This window comes from Pyxicephalus adspersus, chromosome 2, assembly GCF_032062135.1.
Source record: "Pyxicephalus adspersus chromosome 2, UCB_Pads_2.0, whole genome shotgun sequence".
NCBI classification, from domain to species: Eukaryota; Metazoa; Chordata; class Amphibia; order Anura; family Pyxicephalidae; genus Pyxicephalus; species Pyxicephalus adspersus.
This window is the reverse complement of record NC_092859.1, coordinates 115752805-115775224: the sequence shown is the minus strand read 5'-3', so window position 1 is coordinate 115775224 and position 22420 is coordinate 115752805. Positions and strand designations below refer to the sequence as shown.

The 22420-nt window shown below is 38.3% G+C and overlaps 1 protein-coding gene across 1 annotated transcript in view; it reads left to right on the top strand.

Moving 5' to 3' along the window:
* Nucleotides 1–2324: 2324 nt before the first annotated feature.
* Nucleotides 2325–22420, top strand: part of CPT1B (carnitine palmitoyltransferase 1B) — a gene marked incomplete in the record, with an annotated part of 29876 nt that continues 9780 nt past the window's right edge. Inside the window, 10 exon segments of the mRNA XM_072401995.1 lie at nt 2325–2469; nt 8371–8519; nt 9907–10046; nt 16922–17093; nt 17537–17638; nt 17986–18123; nt 19021–19098; nt 20189–20296; nt 21447–21531; nt 22186–22381. Coding sequence (XP_072258096.1) covers nt 8379–8519; nt 9907–10046; nt 16922–17093; nt 17537–17638; nt 17986–18123; nt 19021–19098; nt 20189–20296; nt 21447–21531; nt 22186–22381 — 1160 coding nt within the window.

Below are 22420 nucleotides of genomic sequence, written 5' to 3'. Positions count from 1 at the left end.
CTGTAATCATATTTAAACTTTCATTGTATATCAGCCAATATATATTTTAGCTTTTTATGTTGACAAAGCAAAATATACACACAGCATACTTTTATATCTCACAGGTGGAATTTATGTTCTAATCTGGGACCTGCTAATTTTATAATGTCATCAGGTCAAGCTAAACTCCAGGCTTACCTTCATTCTTGCACAGGCTCCATATTTGTATAATGAAATTCTGTGTTCTCTGGTATGTGAGTAAGTGATGCTTGTACTGTATTGTAAAGAAAAAATGGATTAATAGGTTGTGAATAAAGTTACAGAGTAACCAGTCCTAGAGATCACAGGATTGTTTATAACACAATGTTTCCAGTTAATCATTTCCATACCTGATCTTTAGTGGTGGTGCCTACAGACTGGAAGTGTCCTTGGCTTAAAGCACAGTTGATGAGCTCTGACCTTCTCCCCCCCCCCTAATATTCCAATGCTGGTTAACCTCATACAAAAATTTTTTAAAGTGAACACAAAGAAAATTAGACTGTGTGCATTGTTACATTGCTAACATGTTTACTGCCCTCATAGCCTGCATCACTGGCTTATATCAGAGCATATATGATCAACTCCGGAGATGCAATGCGATTGGTTGTGTCTTTGAGGGACATTAAAAACCAATATCTGATTTATTTGCAGAAGCAAAACAGAAACATAATTAGAAGCATAATTAAGCTGCACAAATAGGAAACAAGATGTACAAAGTGAATTAGGATGAACACACTCTGATTCTATGGATCTGATAAAAAAATTAGTTTTATTGACAAATTACACTTTTACAGGTATTCACACTGATTAGCAAAAACATTTAAATCATACACCTACTATTGTGTGGACACCATTGTGCTGACTAAACAGCCCTGACTAGTTAAGACATGAACTATTCAAGACTTCTGAAGGCAGTCTGTGGTATCTCGCACCAAAATGGATCTTTTATGTCCCCTTCTTTCTATCAGCCTGCCTTCTTCTCATAGTTTATCCTACTGCAATCACTTTCTGAAGTAAACAAGGAGCATGCACCTGACCATCCACATGACCAAAAAAAAATATAATTTATTAAACAAAATTTGCCAGCAGATAGGCTTTGTGTTAAAGAAGAGAATCTGTGCAAATAAAAAAAAAAGCTCCTTTCCTGCTACCTAGGAAGTTTAGAATTTAAGATTTTACAATAAATGATGTATGTAAATTTCAGTATACAATCTTAGTATGCTTTGGGTGCTAGAATAAACTGACCCCTTAATTAAATAATCCTGAGCCAGCCAATCATGATGGCCGAAGTTGCCAAACCTGGAGCATGAAGAAATGGCTTTGCTTTTGGGAAGATAAGTGCAGTGGACTTTTATTTCCACTTTGAATGGCAATAGGCTACATTCCACAGTGGTGCGTTTATGAGTTTCTTAGCCAGAAAAGAAAATGAAAACAGCTATCATATCCAAGGTCTGTGAGCTCCAACATTTGTAAGGTTTGATATTGAGTTTAGTTATTTTTCAAGCAGCTTTTCTTAATTTCTTTTTTTTTACCGATAAGGAACCTTTTAAATTATGTTCAGGTATGTTCAAGTCTTACAGAATCTCTGCTAAAACTAATTTATTGGTGGTTAGTGTAGAAATAAAAAATCCTCTTGTATTGGTGACCAGTAAAAGGAATGTCCCCCCACTTATAGACAACTTAAAAGATCATTAGTGTAATACAATTTACCGTATCATATGACTTTGGCCCCAGAACTATGCAGGTATCATCAAATATGAGGTCAGTCAGACGTGGATCAGGAACTTCTAGCAACTTCTGGAGGACCCCCAAGGCTCCACCTAACCCAAATTGAGAATAGCTGTTCTAAAGCTAAACTAAAGCCAGGCTGCTAAGTGTTCAAAATAAAGTATTTATACCTGGAAATACAGAATATGAGTCTTATTATACCAGTGTACATGAGTACACCAGTGTATATGAGATTATACCAGTGTATATGAGATTATACCAGTGTACAGAGATCATGATTCAATGGGAGAATGCACTACTCAAAATAGGGTGTCATCTACAGGTTAACAATAAGGGCTCATGTAATTCCAATTTTTTTCTGTGTCTTCAATTCCACAAACTTTCTATAGATTTTATGTAAAGTTGTCATATATGAATATCTAATTATATATTAGGTTATATGTTATGTATACCATAAATAATATGTTTCATATTGTAACACACTGTATATGCCTGTTTACAGTTGTTTAATCTCAGCAGGAACATCTCAGCTCTGTGTTGTTGGGTCTCAGGTTACACTGACTGGGTTTTGGCTGCAATCTAGAAAATGACATACACACACACACTCATATACACACACACACAGGGTGCTTGAAGGACACAGAGGACAGAAGGCAGCAGCTGCGGTTCTGTATGCTTGTGGCTAGATCCCTGAGATCTTTGGAACAAAAACTTGGGAAACAGGTAGGTGTCTAGAAAAACAAAGCATTTTAAAGGTTTGCATTCACATCACTGTATAAATAACACTTTATACTAACATATGCAATCACAAAACCACAATACAGCAAGAACAATCTTTGTATGTAAACAATATTTTATAGCTGTTGTCATACATTCCTGTTCACGTCGGAGCACCTTCTTAGGAGTATGTTGTGGAATTATGTTTGACTTGTGTACATGGCATGTCATTTATACCTTTATATTTTCCTTATGGGCCTGTACATTCTTTCAGCTAACCTTTATGTAAGGAGCCATATTAGAAAATCATATCATATTTATGTATTTTAATATTTTAAAGGCCAGGCTTACAACCAAATGTTCATTATAACATATGTACTGTATGTGAACTGTCTTTTCTACTGAAGTGCTTGTAACTCATTTCATCCAGTCTTGTGATGCAGGCACCCTGCCAGACAGCATCAACTTGTTAGTGACCTTTTTTCTGTTCTGCAAATAAAGTGGAACTCCAGACAAATTGTTGAGTCTAGTTTTGTGCACTGTAGGTCAAAATTTGAATCTTCCAGGTTATAATGGTCGTTGGTGAGATTTGCCCCCGCCTACTTTGCTGAAAACCTTGGGAGAATGTTAGGATAAAACCAAAAATTGTAAGTTACTAGAACAGGAAAAGAGGGGAAATCTAATGAGGTTATGCATCCTTATGATAATTGTCAAAGCGTGGATTTCTGGGTTTGTGGGAATTATTGTTGTTTTTTTGTGTTATCAGAATAGGAAATAAGAAAAAAAATGACCCTTTGGTTTAAACTTTTTTTTGGTGTCAAAACTTTATATAGAAATTTACCTTCAGAGGTAATGCTTTGAAAAAGAACCCTCCACAGCCTATGTCATAATTGTGTTCTCTCATCTATGGCCCTCGGCTCCTGTCAGCACACCCGGTTAGACTGACCAGTATGTACAATGAAGAAGAAGCCGACTAATTCACACTACTGCTAATTTCTCTCACAGATGAGGTCCTGTGGTTGAGCAGATTCTATTAGATATATTTTAATTAAAACCCACTTTCATTTACAAATGATGTACTATAAATCGTTTGTAAACATACCATCATATTCTATAATGGGATTGGGTGATTGCTTTTTCCAGTTTCTTTTATATTAGCCTTGGGATAATGTAATTACAGTACTACGATTCTATGACTTGGCACTCAGGAAGGAAAAATGTTTCATAGAGTTTGCCAAATAGGTTTTGCCAAAATCTTTGTGCTATGCATGTAGAAGACCAATATTAACTATATAAATACCAATTCCATCTGTCTCTCATTTGGAACCCTATGTCCCCCTTTCCTCCCCAGACATCCATTTTTTGATCCAATGTTTATTACCTGTATGTACTATCTGGAGAAATGTTATATACCCTATAAAGGGTTCCACAGTTGATTTGAAAATCAGATATGAGAAAACACTATTGGTTAAAAGGGGCTTTTCCATTTCACCAATCATTTGTAATCCCTATACTTTGTGTAACGGGGGTGTGCCAGGAGTGCGTCCTCTCTTGGTGTTCCCCTTTCTAATCCCAGAAAGCTAGGTGGTATGTTAACCTGCACAACTGCTGCTGGGTGAACATCCTGTTCCCTTCACCGTACAGTCCTATTGCTCACTCCATGTGGTGGGCTCCATGTCAGAACAATATCACTCCCCAGTCATGACACCTGTAGCGTAATTCTGAACATGCACGCTCAATCTTGAAGTGACAACATCACCCTGACAATTAGAGATTCTCAAATGCATTGTACAAATGCTAAGAGCTGAATGCATGTGAAACATTGGGATCCCCAAAAGAGATAATAAATACCTTATAATTTATATTCAAAATTATGGTACAGTATCAAACATCTATTACATCAAACATCATATACCTTAGAAACAATATAAAAACATTGGCTAAACATAGTTTTGCTTTGAAGAATATATCATTTATTACCTATATGTAGTTCAAGGTTAGTTCTTTATGTTCTTTATTTAAATATAGAAAAGCAAAAATACAGCACATCATCTAAAACGACAAAAGCAGAAAAAAGGCACAAAAAACTAGTATAGAACAATAAAAATCAAGCATAAGAATAATGAAAGGGATCCAAGCAAAACTATAAAACAGATAAAAAAAACAATGAGGTACATAATCGGTAAGGGAATAGTAACCTATAATTATATTCTGTAAACATCCAGAAAAAGCAACCTACATTCTTTTACCACCTTTAGGCTTTATTAATAAAAATTAGTCAGGATCTAAGTACCTTTATATTCAGGCAAATGAAGAATAAATAATGTTGCCATGCAAACCATGACATTTGGATGTGGTAAACTCTTATGAAGGAGGAAAGCTTCTCTAAATGAATGATCCCTTTTACTTGGTGCAAACACAGCCACACAAGAGGAAAGTCTGTTGCCTCTAAAACATAAAAGTACATAAAAGTCTAAAACAATATGGTTGCATGGAGTTTAGCTGTAAAACAAAAGTCTAGTCTGTATTTTTGGAGAGTTCTGTAAATCTAAGTTTCTAGTCTGAGGTTGAGTTTTATGTGCCCTGCCGGAGCCTTCTGTCCACATATGGGTCCAAGGTTGGGTACAGCCTACATACTAATAATTATCCCCCATGATATATTTTCTTATACATTTACTAATGCAATCACTGCTACAGACATTAGGCTACTACTGTAGAAGAAAAGTGGCAACAGATAGACCTAAAAGAAAAAGAGGATCATTGAGAATGTAGGCATTGCCCCAAATATATTTCAAAGAGTCATTTTTTTTTAGAGGAAACTTTTTGTAGTGAATAAACCTTGGAGGCTGCCATTGCAAATTGTATGTCTGTTATCCTGACCAAATGGATTCAATACCTCTTGTCACTGACACTGCTAAAGTATAAGGATTGAGATCTCAGAAGACCTTCATTAATTTTGGACTGTAGCTATGCTTTAAGCCTTTGGTTTATAGATATATAAGAGTAATAATAGCCTTCATTAGAATCAGTAATATTTAGTTTGACAAAGGACTACATTTTTCTGTATTTAACCATAAGAATATGATTTATAGACGTGCCAAAGTTTAGGAGCTACAAGACCCAGCATAGGTGACCAACATATTTACTAAAGGACCTTTACAGAGGTTGACTTGAAATGCACATAGCATATGACCTGTACAGCCTTGTCATTGTGCTTGGTACTGGCAAGGTGACCTGAGCACTGTTCTATAGTAAGCAAAAGCCAGCTGAGCCAACATGGAATCATGTGTAGAGATGGTCATTCAAGGTGGTCATTCTCCACTAGTATATTATATCCAATTGTGGATCTTCTGTTTTATTGAGAGTTTCATATAAAATAAACTTCAGCATCCAGCTTTATGTGATGACATTTGGTTAGTGGACACATTTAGTAGTATATCAGTAGTTATATATCCTAATATTTACTGTACTTTCTCATGACTAGGAATTTAACTCCTAGTTAAACATATGCCAGCGTCTTTACTGATTAAAAATACTAATTGCACTAACATGTAGAATATGTGGGGTATGTTGTACCAATATATCAGCCACTATTATCCCCTACTTCTACTCCTATCATGTCTTTATCCATTATCAGTCTACAGTGCTTTATTAAATTGCCTTTTTTGTGTCTAAAGTTCCCAGCTCATTCTTGTTGTTCCCTAACCTTTTACACACTTGGGCTGCATCCAAGACTCCTGCATAGAGCTGCAAGGGAATGCATGAGGACTAGCAGAGAAGTACATAGGGAACATGTCAGCTGGAGGGGAAAGTTATTAAAGTTCTTAAAAACCTTGCTAGACATGGTTATCTGGTTTGATCGGTCTATTACTGTAAGATTGTATTCTAGAAAATGTTGTAAAATTATTTAATGATCATAATGAGATTATATCAACATTATATTACTCTGGTGAGTTATTCGTCTAACCTAAATCAGTGATATTCTTTTATGGTTTTAGGGCCCTGGTCACAATTTCCTTTGTGATACAATTCTGCATTTGGGTTTTCTGCACAGCAGGTGTTTTTATACTGATATACACAAAGTCCCACAAATGTGTTTACTAAATACTTTGTGTTATTGGCACAACATAAGCTGAAAACAAGCAATGATATCATAGAGCAGCACCTTCTGCCTATGTTTTTGTGATGGCGATGATGAGCCTGAATATGCTGCCATCAAGCAGCAGGCCTAGGCCAGAGAGGTCCAATATACCATTTTCTCTCTAATACAGGCTTCCTCAATGGCTGCATTAGGTAGCAACAGCATTACATTTTGGGCATGTTTATGAATCAAGCTATTGCCCTGCAAACATAACAATGATAATTATTGTTTTGCAATTAGGTTTTCTTGCCCAATTCTAGATTTATCCAGTTTTACCAAGGTTCTCTTGATCATTACAAGGTGGCCCATCCAGATGCAAAATTTGATGTTCTTATTAACTGTAAGGGAGCTCCTAATATATTGTCTATATTGTTACAGCAATGCTGGGCAGACAGAGCAAGCAGAACAAAGTGATATTTAAATTTTTTTTTCATCCACTGGAATTAAGCAATGGAAACACCTTACTGGTCACAATGTTACATTCTGTAAACTGGCATTTATGGTTCTGAATAACTAGTGCAGTTTATAAAATCTCTTGCTGAGCAGAGATTAAACACATTCAAAGCTGCAGGTAAGAATATAAATAGATAAGTCATTGCAAATGCTAAATTATTGCAGAAAATAAAACCCATCCCTGCATTTTACATGGGTAAAGGACCGAGGTCAACAAATACATTGTTGTGTGGAGTTCTGCTTTAACTAGATGATTAAAAGATTTATTGAGCTATATATATCACACTAAGAATATAATGTCCTCTACACACATTGTCTACATTTCTGTGCCACCAGCAAGTCCTTATACAGTGGTACCTCGGTATACGTCCGCTTTGGAATAAGTCTAACTTGGTATAGGTCCTGTTTGGATGCAAAAAATTTTGCTTGGTATACAACCTTTGTTTGGAATAAGACATGCATGCTAGAACTTGTATGGGTCAAAATAAGCCATGACACCGCGCGCTGCCCTTATTTACCTCTCTCGAGACAAAGCCATGACTGCCCAAGAGCGTCAGTACGCCAGTTGCTACCTATCAGTGAACAACCCACGCTATACCTCTGTGAATTACATCTCCTCCTCCTCCCTTCTCAGCACCATCCTAGTAGGCACTCTACTCTTCTCAGCAAGGTAAGTGACGTTAAATTTTCTTTTATTTCATCTAATTGCTTTTGTATTTATGTATTTTAGTATTAAGCAGTGTTTAAATTATTTTATACAACCCCATCAATGTATAATATGCCAATAACAATAGGATTTTTTTTCATGGGAACCGATTAATTATTTTCCCTTTATTTCATATGGGAAAATTTTTTTTGGTATAAGTCCTGTTTGGTATAAGTCCAAGGATCTGGAACGGATTAGGGGCGTTCACCGAGGTACCATTGTATAACTTCAGGATTTCCAGGTTTCCAAATGTCATATCAACATTTTTTTAAAATTAAAAAAAAAATAGGACCGGTAAACGTTGATGTCCGAAAAAACATGTGATCATGAGTTACATTGCTAAGTCAGCTGATGCTGTTTGTAAATTTACCTATTGTGTAATCAGTGTCAATGGTGTACTATTATGTGACAGGGTGATTATATATTTCCTCATTCTTGATGGTAGTGAAGGGACACAGAAGTTTAATCTTTCCCGTTATAACTGGGAAATCATTGCCCTGGACTTGGATGTAAGACAAACGTAGACATTATGATACAATTTCAGTATGTTTGCAGCATTTGTTAAGTATAAAAAAAACTCCCACTGTACTTTCCTCTTTCCTTGAAGGACACAAGATGGCAGAAGCTCACCAGGCTGTAGCCTTCCAGTTTACAGTGACCCCAGATGGTATAGATCTACAGCTGGGACGTGATGCTCTCCGCCACCTTTACTTATCTGGGCTGATTGCCTGTAGGAAACGCCTCATCACTCTTAAGGTGGGTGATCCGTATTAATATCTGATAATCTAGAAGGGAGATACAGCAAATGTCAGAAATGTTAACCAAAAATGGGCACATGCTATGATTCTTATTAAAAATTAAAGGATTTATTCGGAGGAATGTACAAGCTATGCATGCAAATGGTTGCATAAACACAGCAACACTTTATCAGCTATGACTGTTAAATGTTTATGCATGTATAGTGCATGTGGCTATATAGTATTCTCCAGATTTGGAGAGACTCCAGGGCAGTGGTCACCAACCTTTTTCGGACCCACGGACCACTAAATTTACCTGCTCCGGTCCTGGGTGTTACTCAAACGGGAAGAAACTTCCTCCTTAGTGATGTCATGATGCCAGAACCCGCCCACTCTCCCATCGCAGGTCTAAGACTGTGTCCAGAGACAACCCGCCCACTTCCCTGAGCCTGTGATCTGTATGGGGGATATGGTCCATGTCTTTGGTCCGTGCGCCCTCCCAGTGGGGTCCTCCTTCTAGGGGTGCACTGGCCAGAGCCGTAGACCACCAAAATTTTCTCACAGACCACCAGTGCTCCACAGACCACCAGTTGGCGACCGCTGCTACAGAAAAAAACTTTGTGACAAATAAACTACTAACATAGTAAAAATAAAACAACACTTGAGTCATTATACACAGGCACTTATAAATTAGGATTCCCATTGCAGAAGGTGTTTTCCTTCAGGCTCTCTCAGTGTGATATAAAACTTGTTATAATCTGTCTGTATACATCAGACAAAGAGATTAGATAGATCAATTCATTAGTGTGTAAATTTCAGTGGTAGCTATGAAACTCTAATACAAGCTTTTTTTCCCTAAAGTGTGTAATAGTAGCTTGGAAACATGCAAAGAGCCTACATGGATAAAAAATGTTCTTGTGGAATATTTTTTTTAGCAGATCAAAAGAATAGGAAAACATTTAGCTTATGTAGTCCTAACCACAATAAAGAAAAATTATTAGTAAAATAGAAGCCGCTTAATGCTTCCTTTAAACAATGTGGTAATGACCTGTTCTAAGATGGAACACCTATCTAAATATTCTCTGTGCTCCAATGAATTCCCCTAAAGAAGGCAGAGCATGATATGAAGGCTAGCGTGGTAGCTGCCACGAACAAGTGTGGAGATGAAGCCTTCTTTCTCTAACTTTTCTGATCTACCTATTACCAGTTAGAACACTATAGTGGCTAAATTGTTAAAACTTGCTATTTACACAGATACTAGCAACACTATTTCTGTGTTTGGATACTACACTGGGTGACCATTTGTGGTCAATTAGTCATGTAAAATGGGTGAAGAGATCATTTAAGTGATAGCTTGATAAAAGAATAATGCAGGTTGTCTATTCGGTCTGTTTTCTCGTTTAAAGAGTTCAGTGCTGAGTGGAGTGTACCCTGCCAGCCCTTCTACATGGTTTGCTGTGGTGGCTGTAACTCTTGGTTCTCTATACGGAAAGGTGGATGTGTCATTAGGACTTATAACAAAGATCAGCAGCCTCTTACCTGCAAAGTGAGTATTAGAACCACTATGGCTCTTAATATGCAAAAGAATATAATATATACATCTCGGTTCTTCATTTTTGTATTTGTTTTCATAGTAACAGCACACAACAATTTGTGTTTTGTCATGCATGTTCCTAATCCTCCCTATTTTGGAAAAGTGCCTTGTTAGGGAATCTTTGAACCCTTATGTACTTTGGATTAGATTCTTTTTTTATAGCTACCCATGAAGTTAGTATTTTTAAGTGATTTACTATACATTGCATTAAAAGATTTAGCCCCAGGGGGCGTGGTTAATCGATGGCCGTGTGAGACATGTACCATCCCCATGGCTGTGTGAGACATGTACCATCCCCATGGCTGTGTGAGACATGTACCAAAAACAAAGGGGGGGGGAACCAGATGATGAAAGAAGCGGGCAGCTCTGGCCCCCGGAACAGAATCGGCAGCTTTTTTACTCGCTTGATTACGTGCTTGATCCAGAACTGCAGGAGAGTGGCCTGCATACTACACCTCCACCGTACCAAGCCTCCCAGGTTCCATTTTTCGGGGACTCCTCCTCTTTTTCCGCTCAAGGACCCCCTGAATCTCCCATAAAAAGCCCCTTCCTCATGGTCTCCATGGATGATTCCTTCATTTCTGGTTTCCCATTACATGCTGATGAAGAGGCATGGGACTGGAAAGCCCACCTAAGGGCTCTCCCCAATTAGCAGGATTTAAGCTCAAGTATTGGGGGGTTGGAGGCTAGCTCTAAAGCTGAATTTCAAGCTATTCAAAAATCCTTGCAGCAGGTGACCAACACCACCACTATACTACAATCTACCTGTGCTGAGCTTACTACTCAGGTGTCCTCCCATGGTGAAATATTGGAGCGCCATGAAGCGCAAATTGCATTGCACTTTTTGTTACATGATGATATAGAAAACCGCAATCTCCGAAACAACATTCGTATCAGGGGGCTGCCAGAATCTGTTTTTGCCAAGTTACTGAATGTACAATCGGGGGTGGATTTAGAAATTGACCGTGTACACAGATCCCTGGGCCTACATAGTAAGGATGCCAAGTGTCCAAAAAGAGGGCATTATGAGAAAAGCTAGGGAGGCTGCTTCTATTGAATATGCTATGGCGAGCATTCAACTCTTACCAGATCTCTCTATATACACACTGGACCTCCACAGGGCACCTAAACTACTATTGCAGTTACTGAAAGAAAGGAATATCCCTTATAGATTGGGATATCCTTTTCATCTTATTATTCGAAGAGGGGGGAAGAACCACGTTTTTCGCCAGCCATCTGAACTACCCTGACTTCTTGAAGATCTGCACTTGACTCCTTTGGTGCTACCGGATTGGCCCTCTGTGATGCCTACTCTATACCGAAGTCCTCAGGTACCATCTTCTTCACCAGCAACGCAACCACCTCCATCTCCTTCTTCTCTGGCGACAGCTCCTGGCACTTCTTCATCCACTTAAGGAATTTTGTTAGCGGTCCATATTTTATTGTTCATTTCCTGGACATTGGAGACCAAATATAGTACATTTACCGTTTCCAGTTATATTAATATTTTGAAGATGTTTATTATTCAATCTTCATTTTCTTTGCCCTTTTTTCTGGTTTTCTTACTCATACAGGTATTAATGTTTTTGCTGCTGTTAATTACTGCACAGTTCTAAAGGGTTTCTCAATGTAATGTGAAATGTATTTCCCCATGTTTTAGACATGTGGGGTTCCCACTTCCCCCGCATAGGCCTAATGTCCATATAGATTTTTTTTCCATGACGGATTTTTGGGATACACTCCCTTTCCCCTGCCTCCAAGTTAGGCTTCCACCCCGCGGACGTGAATTAGCCCATCCCGTCCCCTATTCTAGTCTTTCCCCTCCCTCTGTGCTCCCCTTAGCTCCCTTCCATCTCCACTCCCTTATCCAACCACACTTAACGCACTTGAATTTGTAAATGTCCTTGCAACGTCCCCAAGCCCAACCTCTCAGGGTTCGTACCCTCAATGTGAAGGGCCTTAACAGCCCTAATAAACGATCCCAGATACTATATGCACAACTTAAGGCTAGAGTCCATATTCTTGTACTCCAAGAAACTAATTTCCAAACCAACAAACTTCCATCCATTCGTAATCGGTATTATACCACCTGGTACCATAGTTCCAATCCTGATGCCAAAACTAAGGGAGTATCTGTTGCATTTGACAAGTCTCTCCCGATTCAGGTGGTGGATGTTTGGCGCACTTTGCATCCCACAACTAAGGATTACACATTTTTTTCCAACCCACATCAGGTGTATTCACGCATAGATTATCTGTTAGTCAGTCACTCTGCACTGGATTGGCACCCCACCTCCTCCATCGATCCTTGTCCCTGGTCGGATCATGCATCCGTCCCTGCTACTTTTCACCTCCCCCAGGCTATTTCACAAGGGTTGACATGGCGGTGCAATGATTTTTTATTTAAAGACCCAATTTGTGCCAAGGCAGTTGTTGATGCTATCTCTAACTGTGTACAAGATCACTCTTCAGACTCAACTCCTCTTCCTGTTCAATGGAACGCATTGAAGGCAATGCTTCGGGGGGTTCTCATTCAGCAGGGCTCACCCCTTAAAAAAATTAGGTCGCAAGACATTCAAAACACAATGCCTAAAATCTAAAACCTAGAGGTTCTACACAAACAAACTTTGTCTCCTGATACCTTTTCAGAATTAACTGCAGCCAGAACACGCCTTTTGGAGCTAAATGATTTGGCATATCAGCGGTACAGAGACCGCTTTCATAAAATGATATATCAATACGGAGGCTGTTCTCTAGGGGACTTCACCCACGAGCACCTATCACCTATGTCCCATCAATTTGTACTGCTCAGGGAAATTTAACGTCTATCCTTCAAGACATATTGCAAATATTCCATAAATATTACAGGTCCCTATATCAACTCCATTTGAACCCGGTCACGCCCATTGCTCTCCTAAATTATATAGATGAGACATCTCTTCCATTATTATAATCGGAGGTGGTGTTATCCTTGGAATCCCCTTTTACAGAGGAGGAGTTACCTTCGGCCAACAAATCCACTCTGGCAGGGATGGGTTTACCCCTAAGTTCTACAAACTTCATACTCTTAATCCAGTTCCTTTTTTGACGAATGTGTTCTCCTCTACTTCTGATGATACACCCTTTCTAGCACAAAGTTTAGAGGCCCATGTGACAATTCTTCATAATCCTGGGAAGGACCACACATTGTGCTCCAACTACAGACCCATTTCCCTTATCAACGTTGATGTTAAATTGTTCTCTAAGATTATCGTAAATGGACTCACTAAACATATGCCCTTTTTAATACAAAAAAAAAAACAGGTGGGATTTATCCAGGGGTGAGAGGCAAGGGATAACACCCTCAAAACTGTTCTCCCAATCTAGCATGCCAAGGCGCCCAAGGTCCCCATGTGCCTTCTCTCGGTTGACACTGAAAAGGCGTTTGACAGGGTCAATTGGTCCTTTATGCAGCCCTTTGTCAGGTGGGCCTAGGTACTGGCATGATTTCAAGGATAGCAGCCTTATACTCGTCACCGTAAGCTAGAGTAAGGGTCAATGGTTCGTTATCTGAGTCTTTTCAAATATTGAATGGTACTAGGCAGGGTTGTCCGTTATCACCCTTGTTATATGCTCTGGTTATAGAACATCTGGGTGTAACTTTACAAAATAACCCAGATATTACAGGGGTTCAAGTGGGTGAGTGTCATTACAAATTATCTCTATACGCTGATGATCTCCTGTTATATATCACCTCCCCGCATATTACCATCCCCTCTGTATTGAAAGAATTTGAGAAATGTAGTACCTTTAGCAATTTTAAAGTTAATATGTCTAAATCCGAGGTGCTCAATGTATCTTTGAATGCTGCACAGGCTGCCTCCACTAGTGTAAACACTTCTTTTAGAATATGTAAAGAACCAATTAAATACTTAGGCATAATTATTACCTCAGACCCCTCCAAATTGTTTTCCTAAAAATTCACCCCGTGGTGCAGTAAAATTGCACTCTGATTTACAGAAATATAATTCTATTCCCCTTTCTTGGCTTGCAAGGATTAACACATTAAAAATGGACGTTCTGCCCCGTCTATTATACACGTTTCAATCTGTACCTATTTACCTACCTACTGCATATCTACGGAAAATCTATTCTGTTTTCATATCATTTTTTTGGAAAGCTAGGCGTTCTCGCATGGCATATCGTATTTTGGCAAAAGCTAAGCAGGTGGGTGGGGGTCCCAGATATAATGCTGTACTATAGGGCATCAGTACTGGTCTGATTGGTTGATTGGTTCCACAATAAAGAAAGGAAGAGCTGGGTCCTCCTAGAGTAATCCCTCTCCCCGGTGGGTTTTAGTTCCCTCCCATGGATAGATCACCAGCTCCTTGGCACAAACATGTCTATACCCGGTCTCACGTCCGATCTTCTACGACTTTGGGACAACCTCATCAGAGGAGGAAAAATTGCTACATGCCTAGGCCCCATGACACCACTTTTTTACAATCCAGCCTTCCCCCCAACAATGCATACAGCAGGTTTTTTAATCTGGTCAGCCTCCGAACACCACTACCTAGGTGACATTCTGCACAATGGCAGTATTCCACCCATGTCCTCCCTCTGTCCTCAGATAAAGAATAGGATATTCTCTTGCTTTGCATATAGGCAAATACACTCATACATCTCTACGTTCTCGGACCTCCCTGTATTATACATAGGCCTGACAGGGTTTGAGGCACTGTTGAAGTCGCCCACTTCTCCCACTCATGTAATTTCCATTCTTTATGGAATGCTCAATTAGGAAACCACTGCAGGTGTCCCCACATATCCCAATTGCTGGGAGCTGGAATTGGGCACAAAAGTGACGGCAGATGATTGAGAGAAATCCTTTATTCTTACACACAAACTTACTGTCACCTGCAGAGCTCAAGAAACTAACTGTAAGATCCTGTCTCGGTGGTACCTCTGCCCAGTGGATCACCACCGTATATGCCTAGCACACTCAGACAGATGTTGGCGTTGCCTTAGCCAGAGGGGCTCTATGTTACATGTATGGTGGAAGTGCCCGGCCATCTGCCGTTTCTGGGAAACCATTATTAGGTTTTAAAATGAATGTGTGGGCTCTGACGTTCGCAATACTCCCAGAGTGACTCTTCTGTCTATGATCCCGGCTTCCATTAAATCCACCAAACGTGATATGCTTTGTCACTTTCTTTCCGCTGCCAGGGTTGTTATACCTAGGTATTGGAAGCAGGTGACGACGGAAGTTGAAAAAATCTGCCACCTGGAACAATTAGTAGCAGAGGATGCTGACAGGTTGGAACAGTTTAAGATGACTTGGATGGCCTGGAAATGGTTTAAAGATTTCCCCTAATTTCGTACTTACCCCGTGTAATTGGTGATTTATTTGTCTTAGGGCTTAAGGGTAACATGTGCATTGTACCTGGAGACATTAACTTGTCTCGTCCATTAACTTATCCTCCCCCCTTCCCTTCCTCTATTCCTATTACCTGGGCTTGTTTGTTTGTTTGTGTTGTGATGATTTGTATATGGGTACCATTTATGTTTCTATATTGGAATCTCTGTATTATATTTCTTATATTTTTGGCACATAAGCGGTGCGGCACTGGCGGCCCACTGCCCATGCACGAGTAATTGTCAGGGGTGCCCTAAGGACCCCCTGCCCGTTATGATTATTCTTTTATGGTTTATGTTTCTGTATGCCATGACTATAAGAACAGTACCATGTACCTTTGCTTGGTTCCATGGTATTGGTGTTTTTTTTGTATTTTGTCTTATGCATGGTATGTTATATGCTTAAAATCAATAAAACTATTTTACAAAAAAAAAGATTTGGCCCAAACAGAAAGTTGCTGGATCTTGCCTAGCTGAGAGATGCATATGCATTGTCATATCTATATTATCTGGGAAAATAATTTCCATTATTTGCAGGATTTAGACATGATTATAAAATCACAGTGTCAACTAACAAGTGTGGTTATTGTGAATCTGGATTTTTCAAAAAAAGGGCAGATTATTCAGCATTGAGAGAGTTTAGTTTGTGTTGTATACTTAAGACACTGTCAGGAAGAAATACTATTCAGGCTGCTGGTACAAATAAAATGTTTACAAATTACCACATATTTTTGCTGCCCCTCCCTAGAGGTTCATTATGCCTTTTATCTGTATCAGTGTTTTTAAAAAGCTGATTTGTTTGGTCCACGGAGGTTTCGGTCTGCGGCCCTTGAAATCTCCAGCACTGACTCACACATTGGGCACAACAACAGAGTTTTTTCTGCCTGTGCCAAATATCAGGATTCATACAGTATCTGTTACTAATAAGATGCCAGCACTCTCCACACAAAGCTTAAGGCATTAGAAGCTTCACACACAGGAATTAACCATCTTTGTGACCTCAGGGCCAGTACAGGGCCACCTCCAGAGCGGCTAAAATTAAAAATATCAGAAGTTACCCATCCTGACTAAATCATTATTTCTTGGGAGACCTTGACTGCTCCTTCTTCTCTTTGTAAATGCAGTGGTTCCGAGTGTTCTGGACCATTTTACTGTTGATTATAAATGTCTGACTGTGGCCTTTTTTCCCTTCTTCCTAGGCCCTCTCTTAGCGACCCTCTGTCCTGTATAGGAACTTTCTTATCTACTTATTGTTCTGTTTCCATATATACTTACCTTTTATCTTCTTTTCTTTTCCTTTACCTTTTTTTTGGCAGGGTATATATATATTGTTTTTTGTGAGGCCTTAGTTTTACTAGTGTAGGAACGTGAGCATCTGAAAAAGTGTTACCTGATGACAGTGTTTTTCTATTTCTATGATATTTTCTTTCCAGGTCTGTCCTCACACCTGTATCCCGCACTGTAGTAAGCGCTGTTATCTTCTCTTCTGGAGTTTGGGTCTCTGGAATCCTTCTGTATCGCCAAGTTCTGCGCATGCTCCTTTCATACCATGGCTGGATGTTTGAGCCACATGGAAAAAGAAGTTTGAAAACAAAACTTTGGGCAGTAAGTTTTCTGTTAATTTTACAGGATTTATCAAACCTTACACAATCCTAGTGTCTTACTTTAACATTTGTTGGGCACTTCATGCTTTTTGTTTTCATTTAAAGATATCCAGGGTCAATTACTTGAGTGTGTGAGAAAAATAAATTGTGCTGGAATAAATGCATATTGTTATTATAGGATGCACTGGTCAAAAAATTAGGCTTTTGGAGAATTCAAAAAAACTTTGACCCATTAGAAGTCAACAATGTTCTATTATTAATTTTCATTACACAAGGATTATAACATATCCTCCCTCTACTTAAATTATAGTTAATATTTACGTCATATTATAATATTCTATCACCTTTACCCATCAACTTTTCATGTTGTAATTGTGATCAATTTCTACCACTTACTTTCAAAATAACATGATTTTATTTATAAAATGACTTTTACTGTTACAGGGGTGCATGAAGGTCATGGCCAGGCGGCAGCCTATGCTTTATAGTTTCCAGATGTCTCTTCCAAGGTTGCCAGTGCCACGTCTAGAGGACACTATTGACAGGGTAAGAAAACTGTAAGCATTGTTACAAAAGAGGTGTTTATGGTACAATGAAGATCATGAGGTACAAATTATCCTGTGTGTACCCATACTCTGATGAAAAAGAATAAGGTCATCAAGAACTATTGGCAACTATTACCTAACAACTTCTGAGTTGTAGGTTTACCATCATAAAATGAATAAGCAATTGATTGGGTTAACACAAGTGGAGAGTTCCCGGACGGAGCTTCCATGATCCATGTGGTGGTACTTTCCCATTTGTGCATGTGTGGTATTGTTTAATATTTCATTCTTTCCTATCCTTTATTTTACTTCTCCTACTTTGCTACTAACTGACTTGTACTTTTGCAGTACTTGCAGTCTGTGCACTCATTAATGGATGAGGAAAAGTTCAACAACATGAAAACCTTGGCTTATGACTTCCAGAAGGACCTTGGCCGAAAGTTACAGAAATACCTACATCTCAAGTCTTGGTGGGCAACAAATTATGTAGGTGCAGGACATGTTTTGTTCATGGTCCATGGTTGTAATGCAGTTTAAACTGTGTGTATAGTAAATAAATAAGCGTTTGGGTGCTGATCTTGTGTAATACTCTTGGTTGGTTGGTATATAGAGATAACCCAATGTTATTGTTTTTGTATTTGTATTTGAAATATAAGCATATATTTTTTACAGTATTCCTACCTGTATATTTTACGTACGTTTGTATTTTGACTTTTAATAAATACTGTACTATCCTAAAATTATTTTTTATTTATTGAGTTTAGTGTTGGTATATTATGTAAAGAAGTTTGTTCACAGCCAATTTTGTGCTCTGACTGATCAGATTGATCCTCCGAACCTCTAAAGCGCTTCACATACATACATGTATGATATTCTGCCCGTTTCTCAAATAGAAAGTGATTGGAATACTGACCAGATCATTGATTTGTACACATTTAATGACTAGTGAACTTTTGATCAATATTTACCAACACATCTAATCTTTTTGATCACGTTTGATCTAATTGTTTTATCAGATCAGAAATTAGATGGTGGGACTGGTCCATGTGTACTAAGCCTAATACGTTTACAGGAGCATTATTTGTTAGAAAAGGGTCACAATAAAAAATGAAATTTAAAGTGTACTTTTAGTTCATAGACAGTTCTACGAGGCATGAAGAGGTCTCAACCTTTATCATCTCTAAAGGCACATTTAATGGCTCTGCCTATGGCTTTTGGTATACTCATTGGATTTGATAAATATTGATTTAAAGTGTGTTAAAGTGTTCCCATCCTTATTTTTTTATGTAGTAGGGTAGTGTTTGTTGAATTATGTTAAAATACATATCATATTATATGGTAAACACCTACATTCTATATTTTGTGTTTAATTCCTCTTTTCAGGTCAGCGACTGGTGGGAAGAGTATATTTACTTGCGCGGCCGAGGACCAATTATGGTGAACAGCAACTATTATGCTATGGTGAGATCAAGGTTTTCATTGTTTTATGGTTATCATTTGTAAGTACAGAAGTAATAATGGCACCACCAGTGAATCTTTTCCAATGACTTTATTTTACCAGGCATTGTGAAGACTTTTTTCAGTAATGGTTTGAAAAACATATTCATGCTTCAGTCATACTAAATACTCTTCATATAGGATGTCATTAAAAAGCATGGTTCGCAGTCTATAGACCCCAATGGTCGTTTTCATACTTGTGGTTATCTCTATGCATAATTTCCTTCACAAGTGGGACACCTCTTATGCCTCAAAAATCTCAGGAGGATTTGGGACAGTGTACTGATCCTGCACATTTGCAGTGATTGCCAACATTATCTCCCTTGTCTGGATGACACCCAAAGAAACAAGGGCTGCATTATAAATTAAGTTATTTACTATATGTAAACTAAGTAAATATATGTGCTTGTGTAAGGGGCAGGAGGGGAAAAAACAAAAGAAAGGAATTACAACAGTTGGTGGAAGGTCTTCTTTAAGTTTCCCCTGTACCTGGAGGAGTGACAGGTTCTATAAAAGAGTCTCTATTGCTGAATTTCTTACTATAACATTTATTCTACTGAATTCAAAGTATCTTAGACTCTATCAAAAGATTACAAAGTAAAAACTCAGTGGCAATTAGCTGATCAATGATATGGTAATGTTCATTTATTAACTGTATTTTGCCTGCAATCTAAGGTATATAAATCCAAAATGAACCCTAACCATTTATTAGGCTGTATTTTACACACCTATGGTGGTTACTTACCTAGAATTTCAGAAGTTAAAAGAATGCTGAGTAGGCACTGACATTCAAATGAAACATAAGGGTGAATAGAGAAGTTCAGTGTCTGATTTACTTTTTGTTTAAAAAAATGTTTGTTGCATTGTTTTGTGATGTGATGATGTATGCACTATAAAGTTGAATGTACTGTATGTGTGTATGAGAAGACCATCATTATCCTCTTGTTTTGTAATATATTTTTTACTATTTATTGTTTGAACATAATCAGTAGTGCACTATTTTTACATCATAACCCAAAGTTCAGGCATGTTTATTTTTAATTTTTAATTTTAGGATTTTTTAACTGTGTGTCCGACCACTAACCAAGCTGCAAGGGCAGGAAATGCCATACACGCAATGTTGCTATATCGAAGAAAGCTGGAAAGGGGCCTGATACCTCCGGTGAGTAGGTTTAGTGAGCAATACATCAGTGTGCAGTACAACTTGTAAAGTATAAAATATTAGGAGATACTTACCACCAAGGTTGTATTTGTTAAGCTTTGGCTCACAATTTACAATACAATTTTGTGTAGATTTTATAGCAGCTGTAATATATTTTTCAGTGTTTTTGCCACAAACAAATATGTAACTGAAATGTTATATTTTGGTATGATAATGCCAGCAGATTTGTTGCTGTCATTCTGCCAGTGTTCGACTTTTGGGGTTACATTGGGGTGTAAATATGAACATTGCTTGTGTTATATAAAACAATTCTTCTGCTGCCCAAACTGGAATATATTATATTACTCACTGTGCATATGTGCTTAAACCAAACATGAAAAATGCAAATGCAAAACTTTGTGTTGGCAGACTCACCAGAAAATGTGTGACCACTATGTTTAATTGTAGATCCATTAGAGCAAGTAAATATTTCCTTTATGGGTCCTGAAATCGCCTTAAATATTCCCAGTAAGAACCAACATTCATAAATGACATACCTCCCTTCACACAACTCCTGGTCTTTCAATAACACCCCCTGCGCCAAATAATTTCTCCAGCAGTCACTCACTTGCCTGACTCACTCACACCCTGCTGAAAGAATTGTAAGACTCAGTGGCTCTTAATGAGTGAGTCAGATTACTCATATATGTGTATTGTTTTTTTTTTGTAAATTTGCCATTTTCATGTTTGGTTTATGCACCTACATACATATATTTCAGCTTGGAAAGCAACTTCTGTTTGTTTAATGTAATACAAATGGTGTTGACATTTTCACTAATTAATTTATCTTTTTAAGTTTCTGACTGTTGAACCATGGCAGTTGGTGTTTATATTTTAGTTTGTATATAGGAGAGGAGTGATCATTGATTTTTGATATCTTTTTACACTGGGGTGTTGATTGCATTCATCATGCAGAGAACCTGGCCAACGGAATAGTGGAGTCAGGGAAGACAGAACAGCCTAAATAAAGGATATGCAAAAGAAGATATCATGAAAGTAAAAACTACAATGCTTATTTCTTTGATGACATGCAGAGATATTGTGTATTTTATTGATATTTTGTGATAGCTATATGATAAAACTGATGTAGTCAAGTTTTCTTTGTGACCAGGTCATGGCGCTTGGCATTGTCCCCATGTGCTCCTATCAGATGGAGAGGATGTTTAATACTACACGGATTCCAGGAGTGGAGACTGGTGGGTGTGTTATGACTACAGATGAAATACAGCAGAAGGTCACATAACAGCAAATCCAGAACATAACACTTTGTACAAGTATACATAATAATCCATCATCAGTTCTCAGTACACAAATCCCATGTCATTGCCCTAGTACCCTAAAATCTGGGGGATAGAAACCCGATTTAAAAGGAACCTGAGAGTAAATAAATGTGGTAGCTGACATTTGTGAGTTGTTTTTGAAGGAGCCTAGTTTAGTATCTTTACCCTTTGTCCAATATATGGCGTTCTACTGACTTAGAATAGTGTTATGACCCCAATCATTATTCTGGGTAACTGAATCATTAAACTGTGGTTAAGATGATATTTCATACACCTGCAACACCAACATAGCACTCCGTTTTCATGTTTCTATCCTGAAAAGTTCCAATGATAAAATTGTTTTTTTGCATCCATGATTAGTCAAATGAAGGAAAGTTTTGCTTTCATACAATAAAATTTAACTGTGACTATACAACATTTGTGATAAGTGGTAACTCAAATCAATGCAACTTGGCATTAGAATAGTAAATTGCAGACACAAATGTGTGAATGAATGAATGTATTGAACCTAACTATCAGACCTCCGTGCAATACTATAGTAATAATTACAAGGTATACTTTTTTCTGCAGACACCCTTCAGCATCTGGTAGAAAGCCGACACGTATGTGTGTACCATAAGGGCCGCTTCTACAGGCTATGCCTATATGATGACAGGACACTGCTTAGCCCACGCCAGTTACAAACCCAAATTCAACAGATTCTTGATGATCCAAGTCCACCACAACCAGGAGAGGAGAAACTGGCAGCACTAACAGCTGGTGACCGGTGAGAGCAGGGAAAAGGGGTAGACTAAGAAGGTCTATG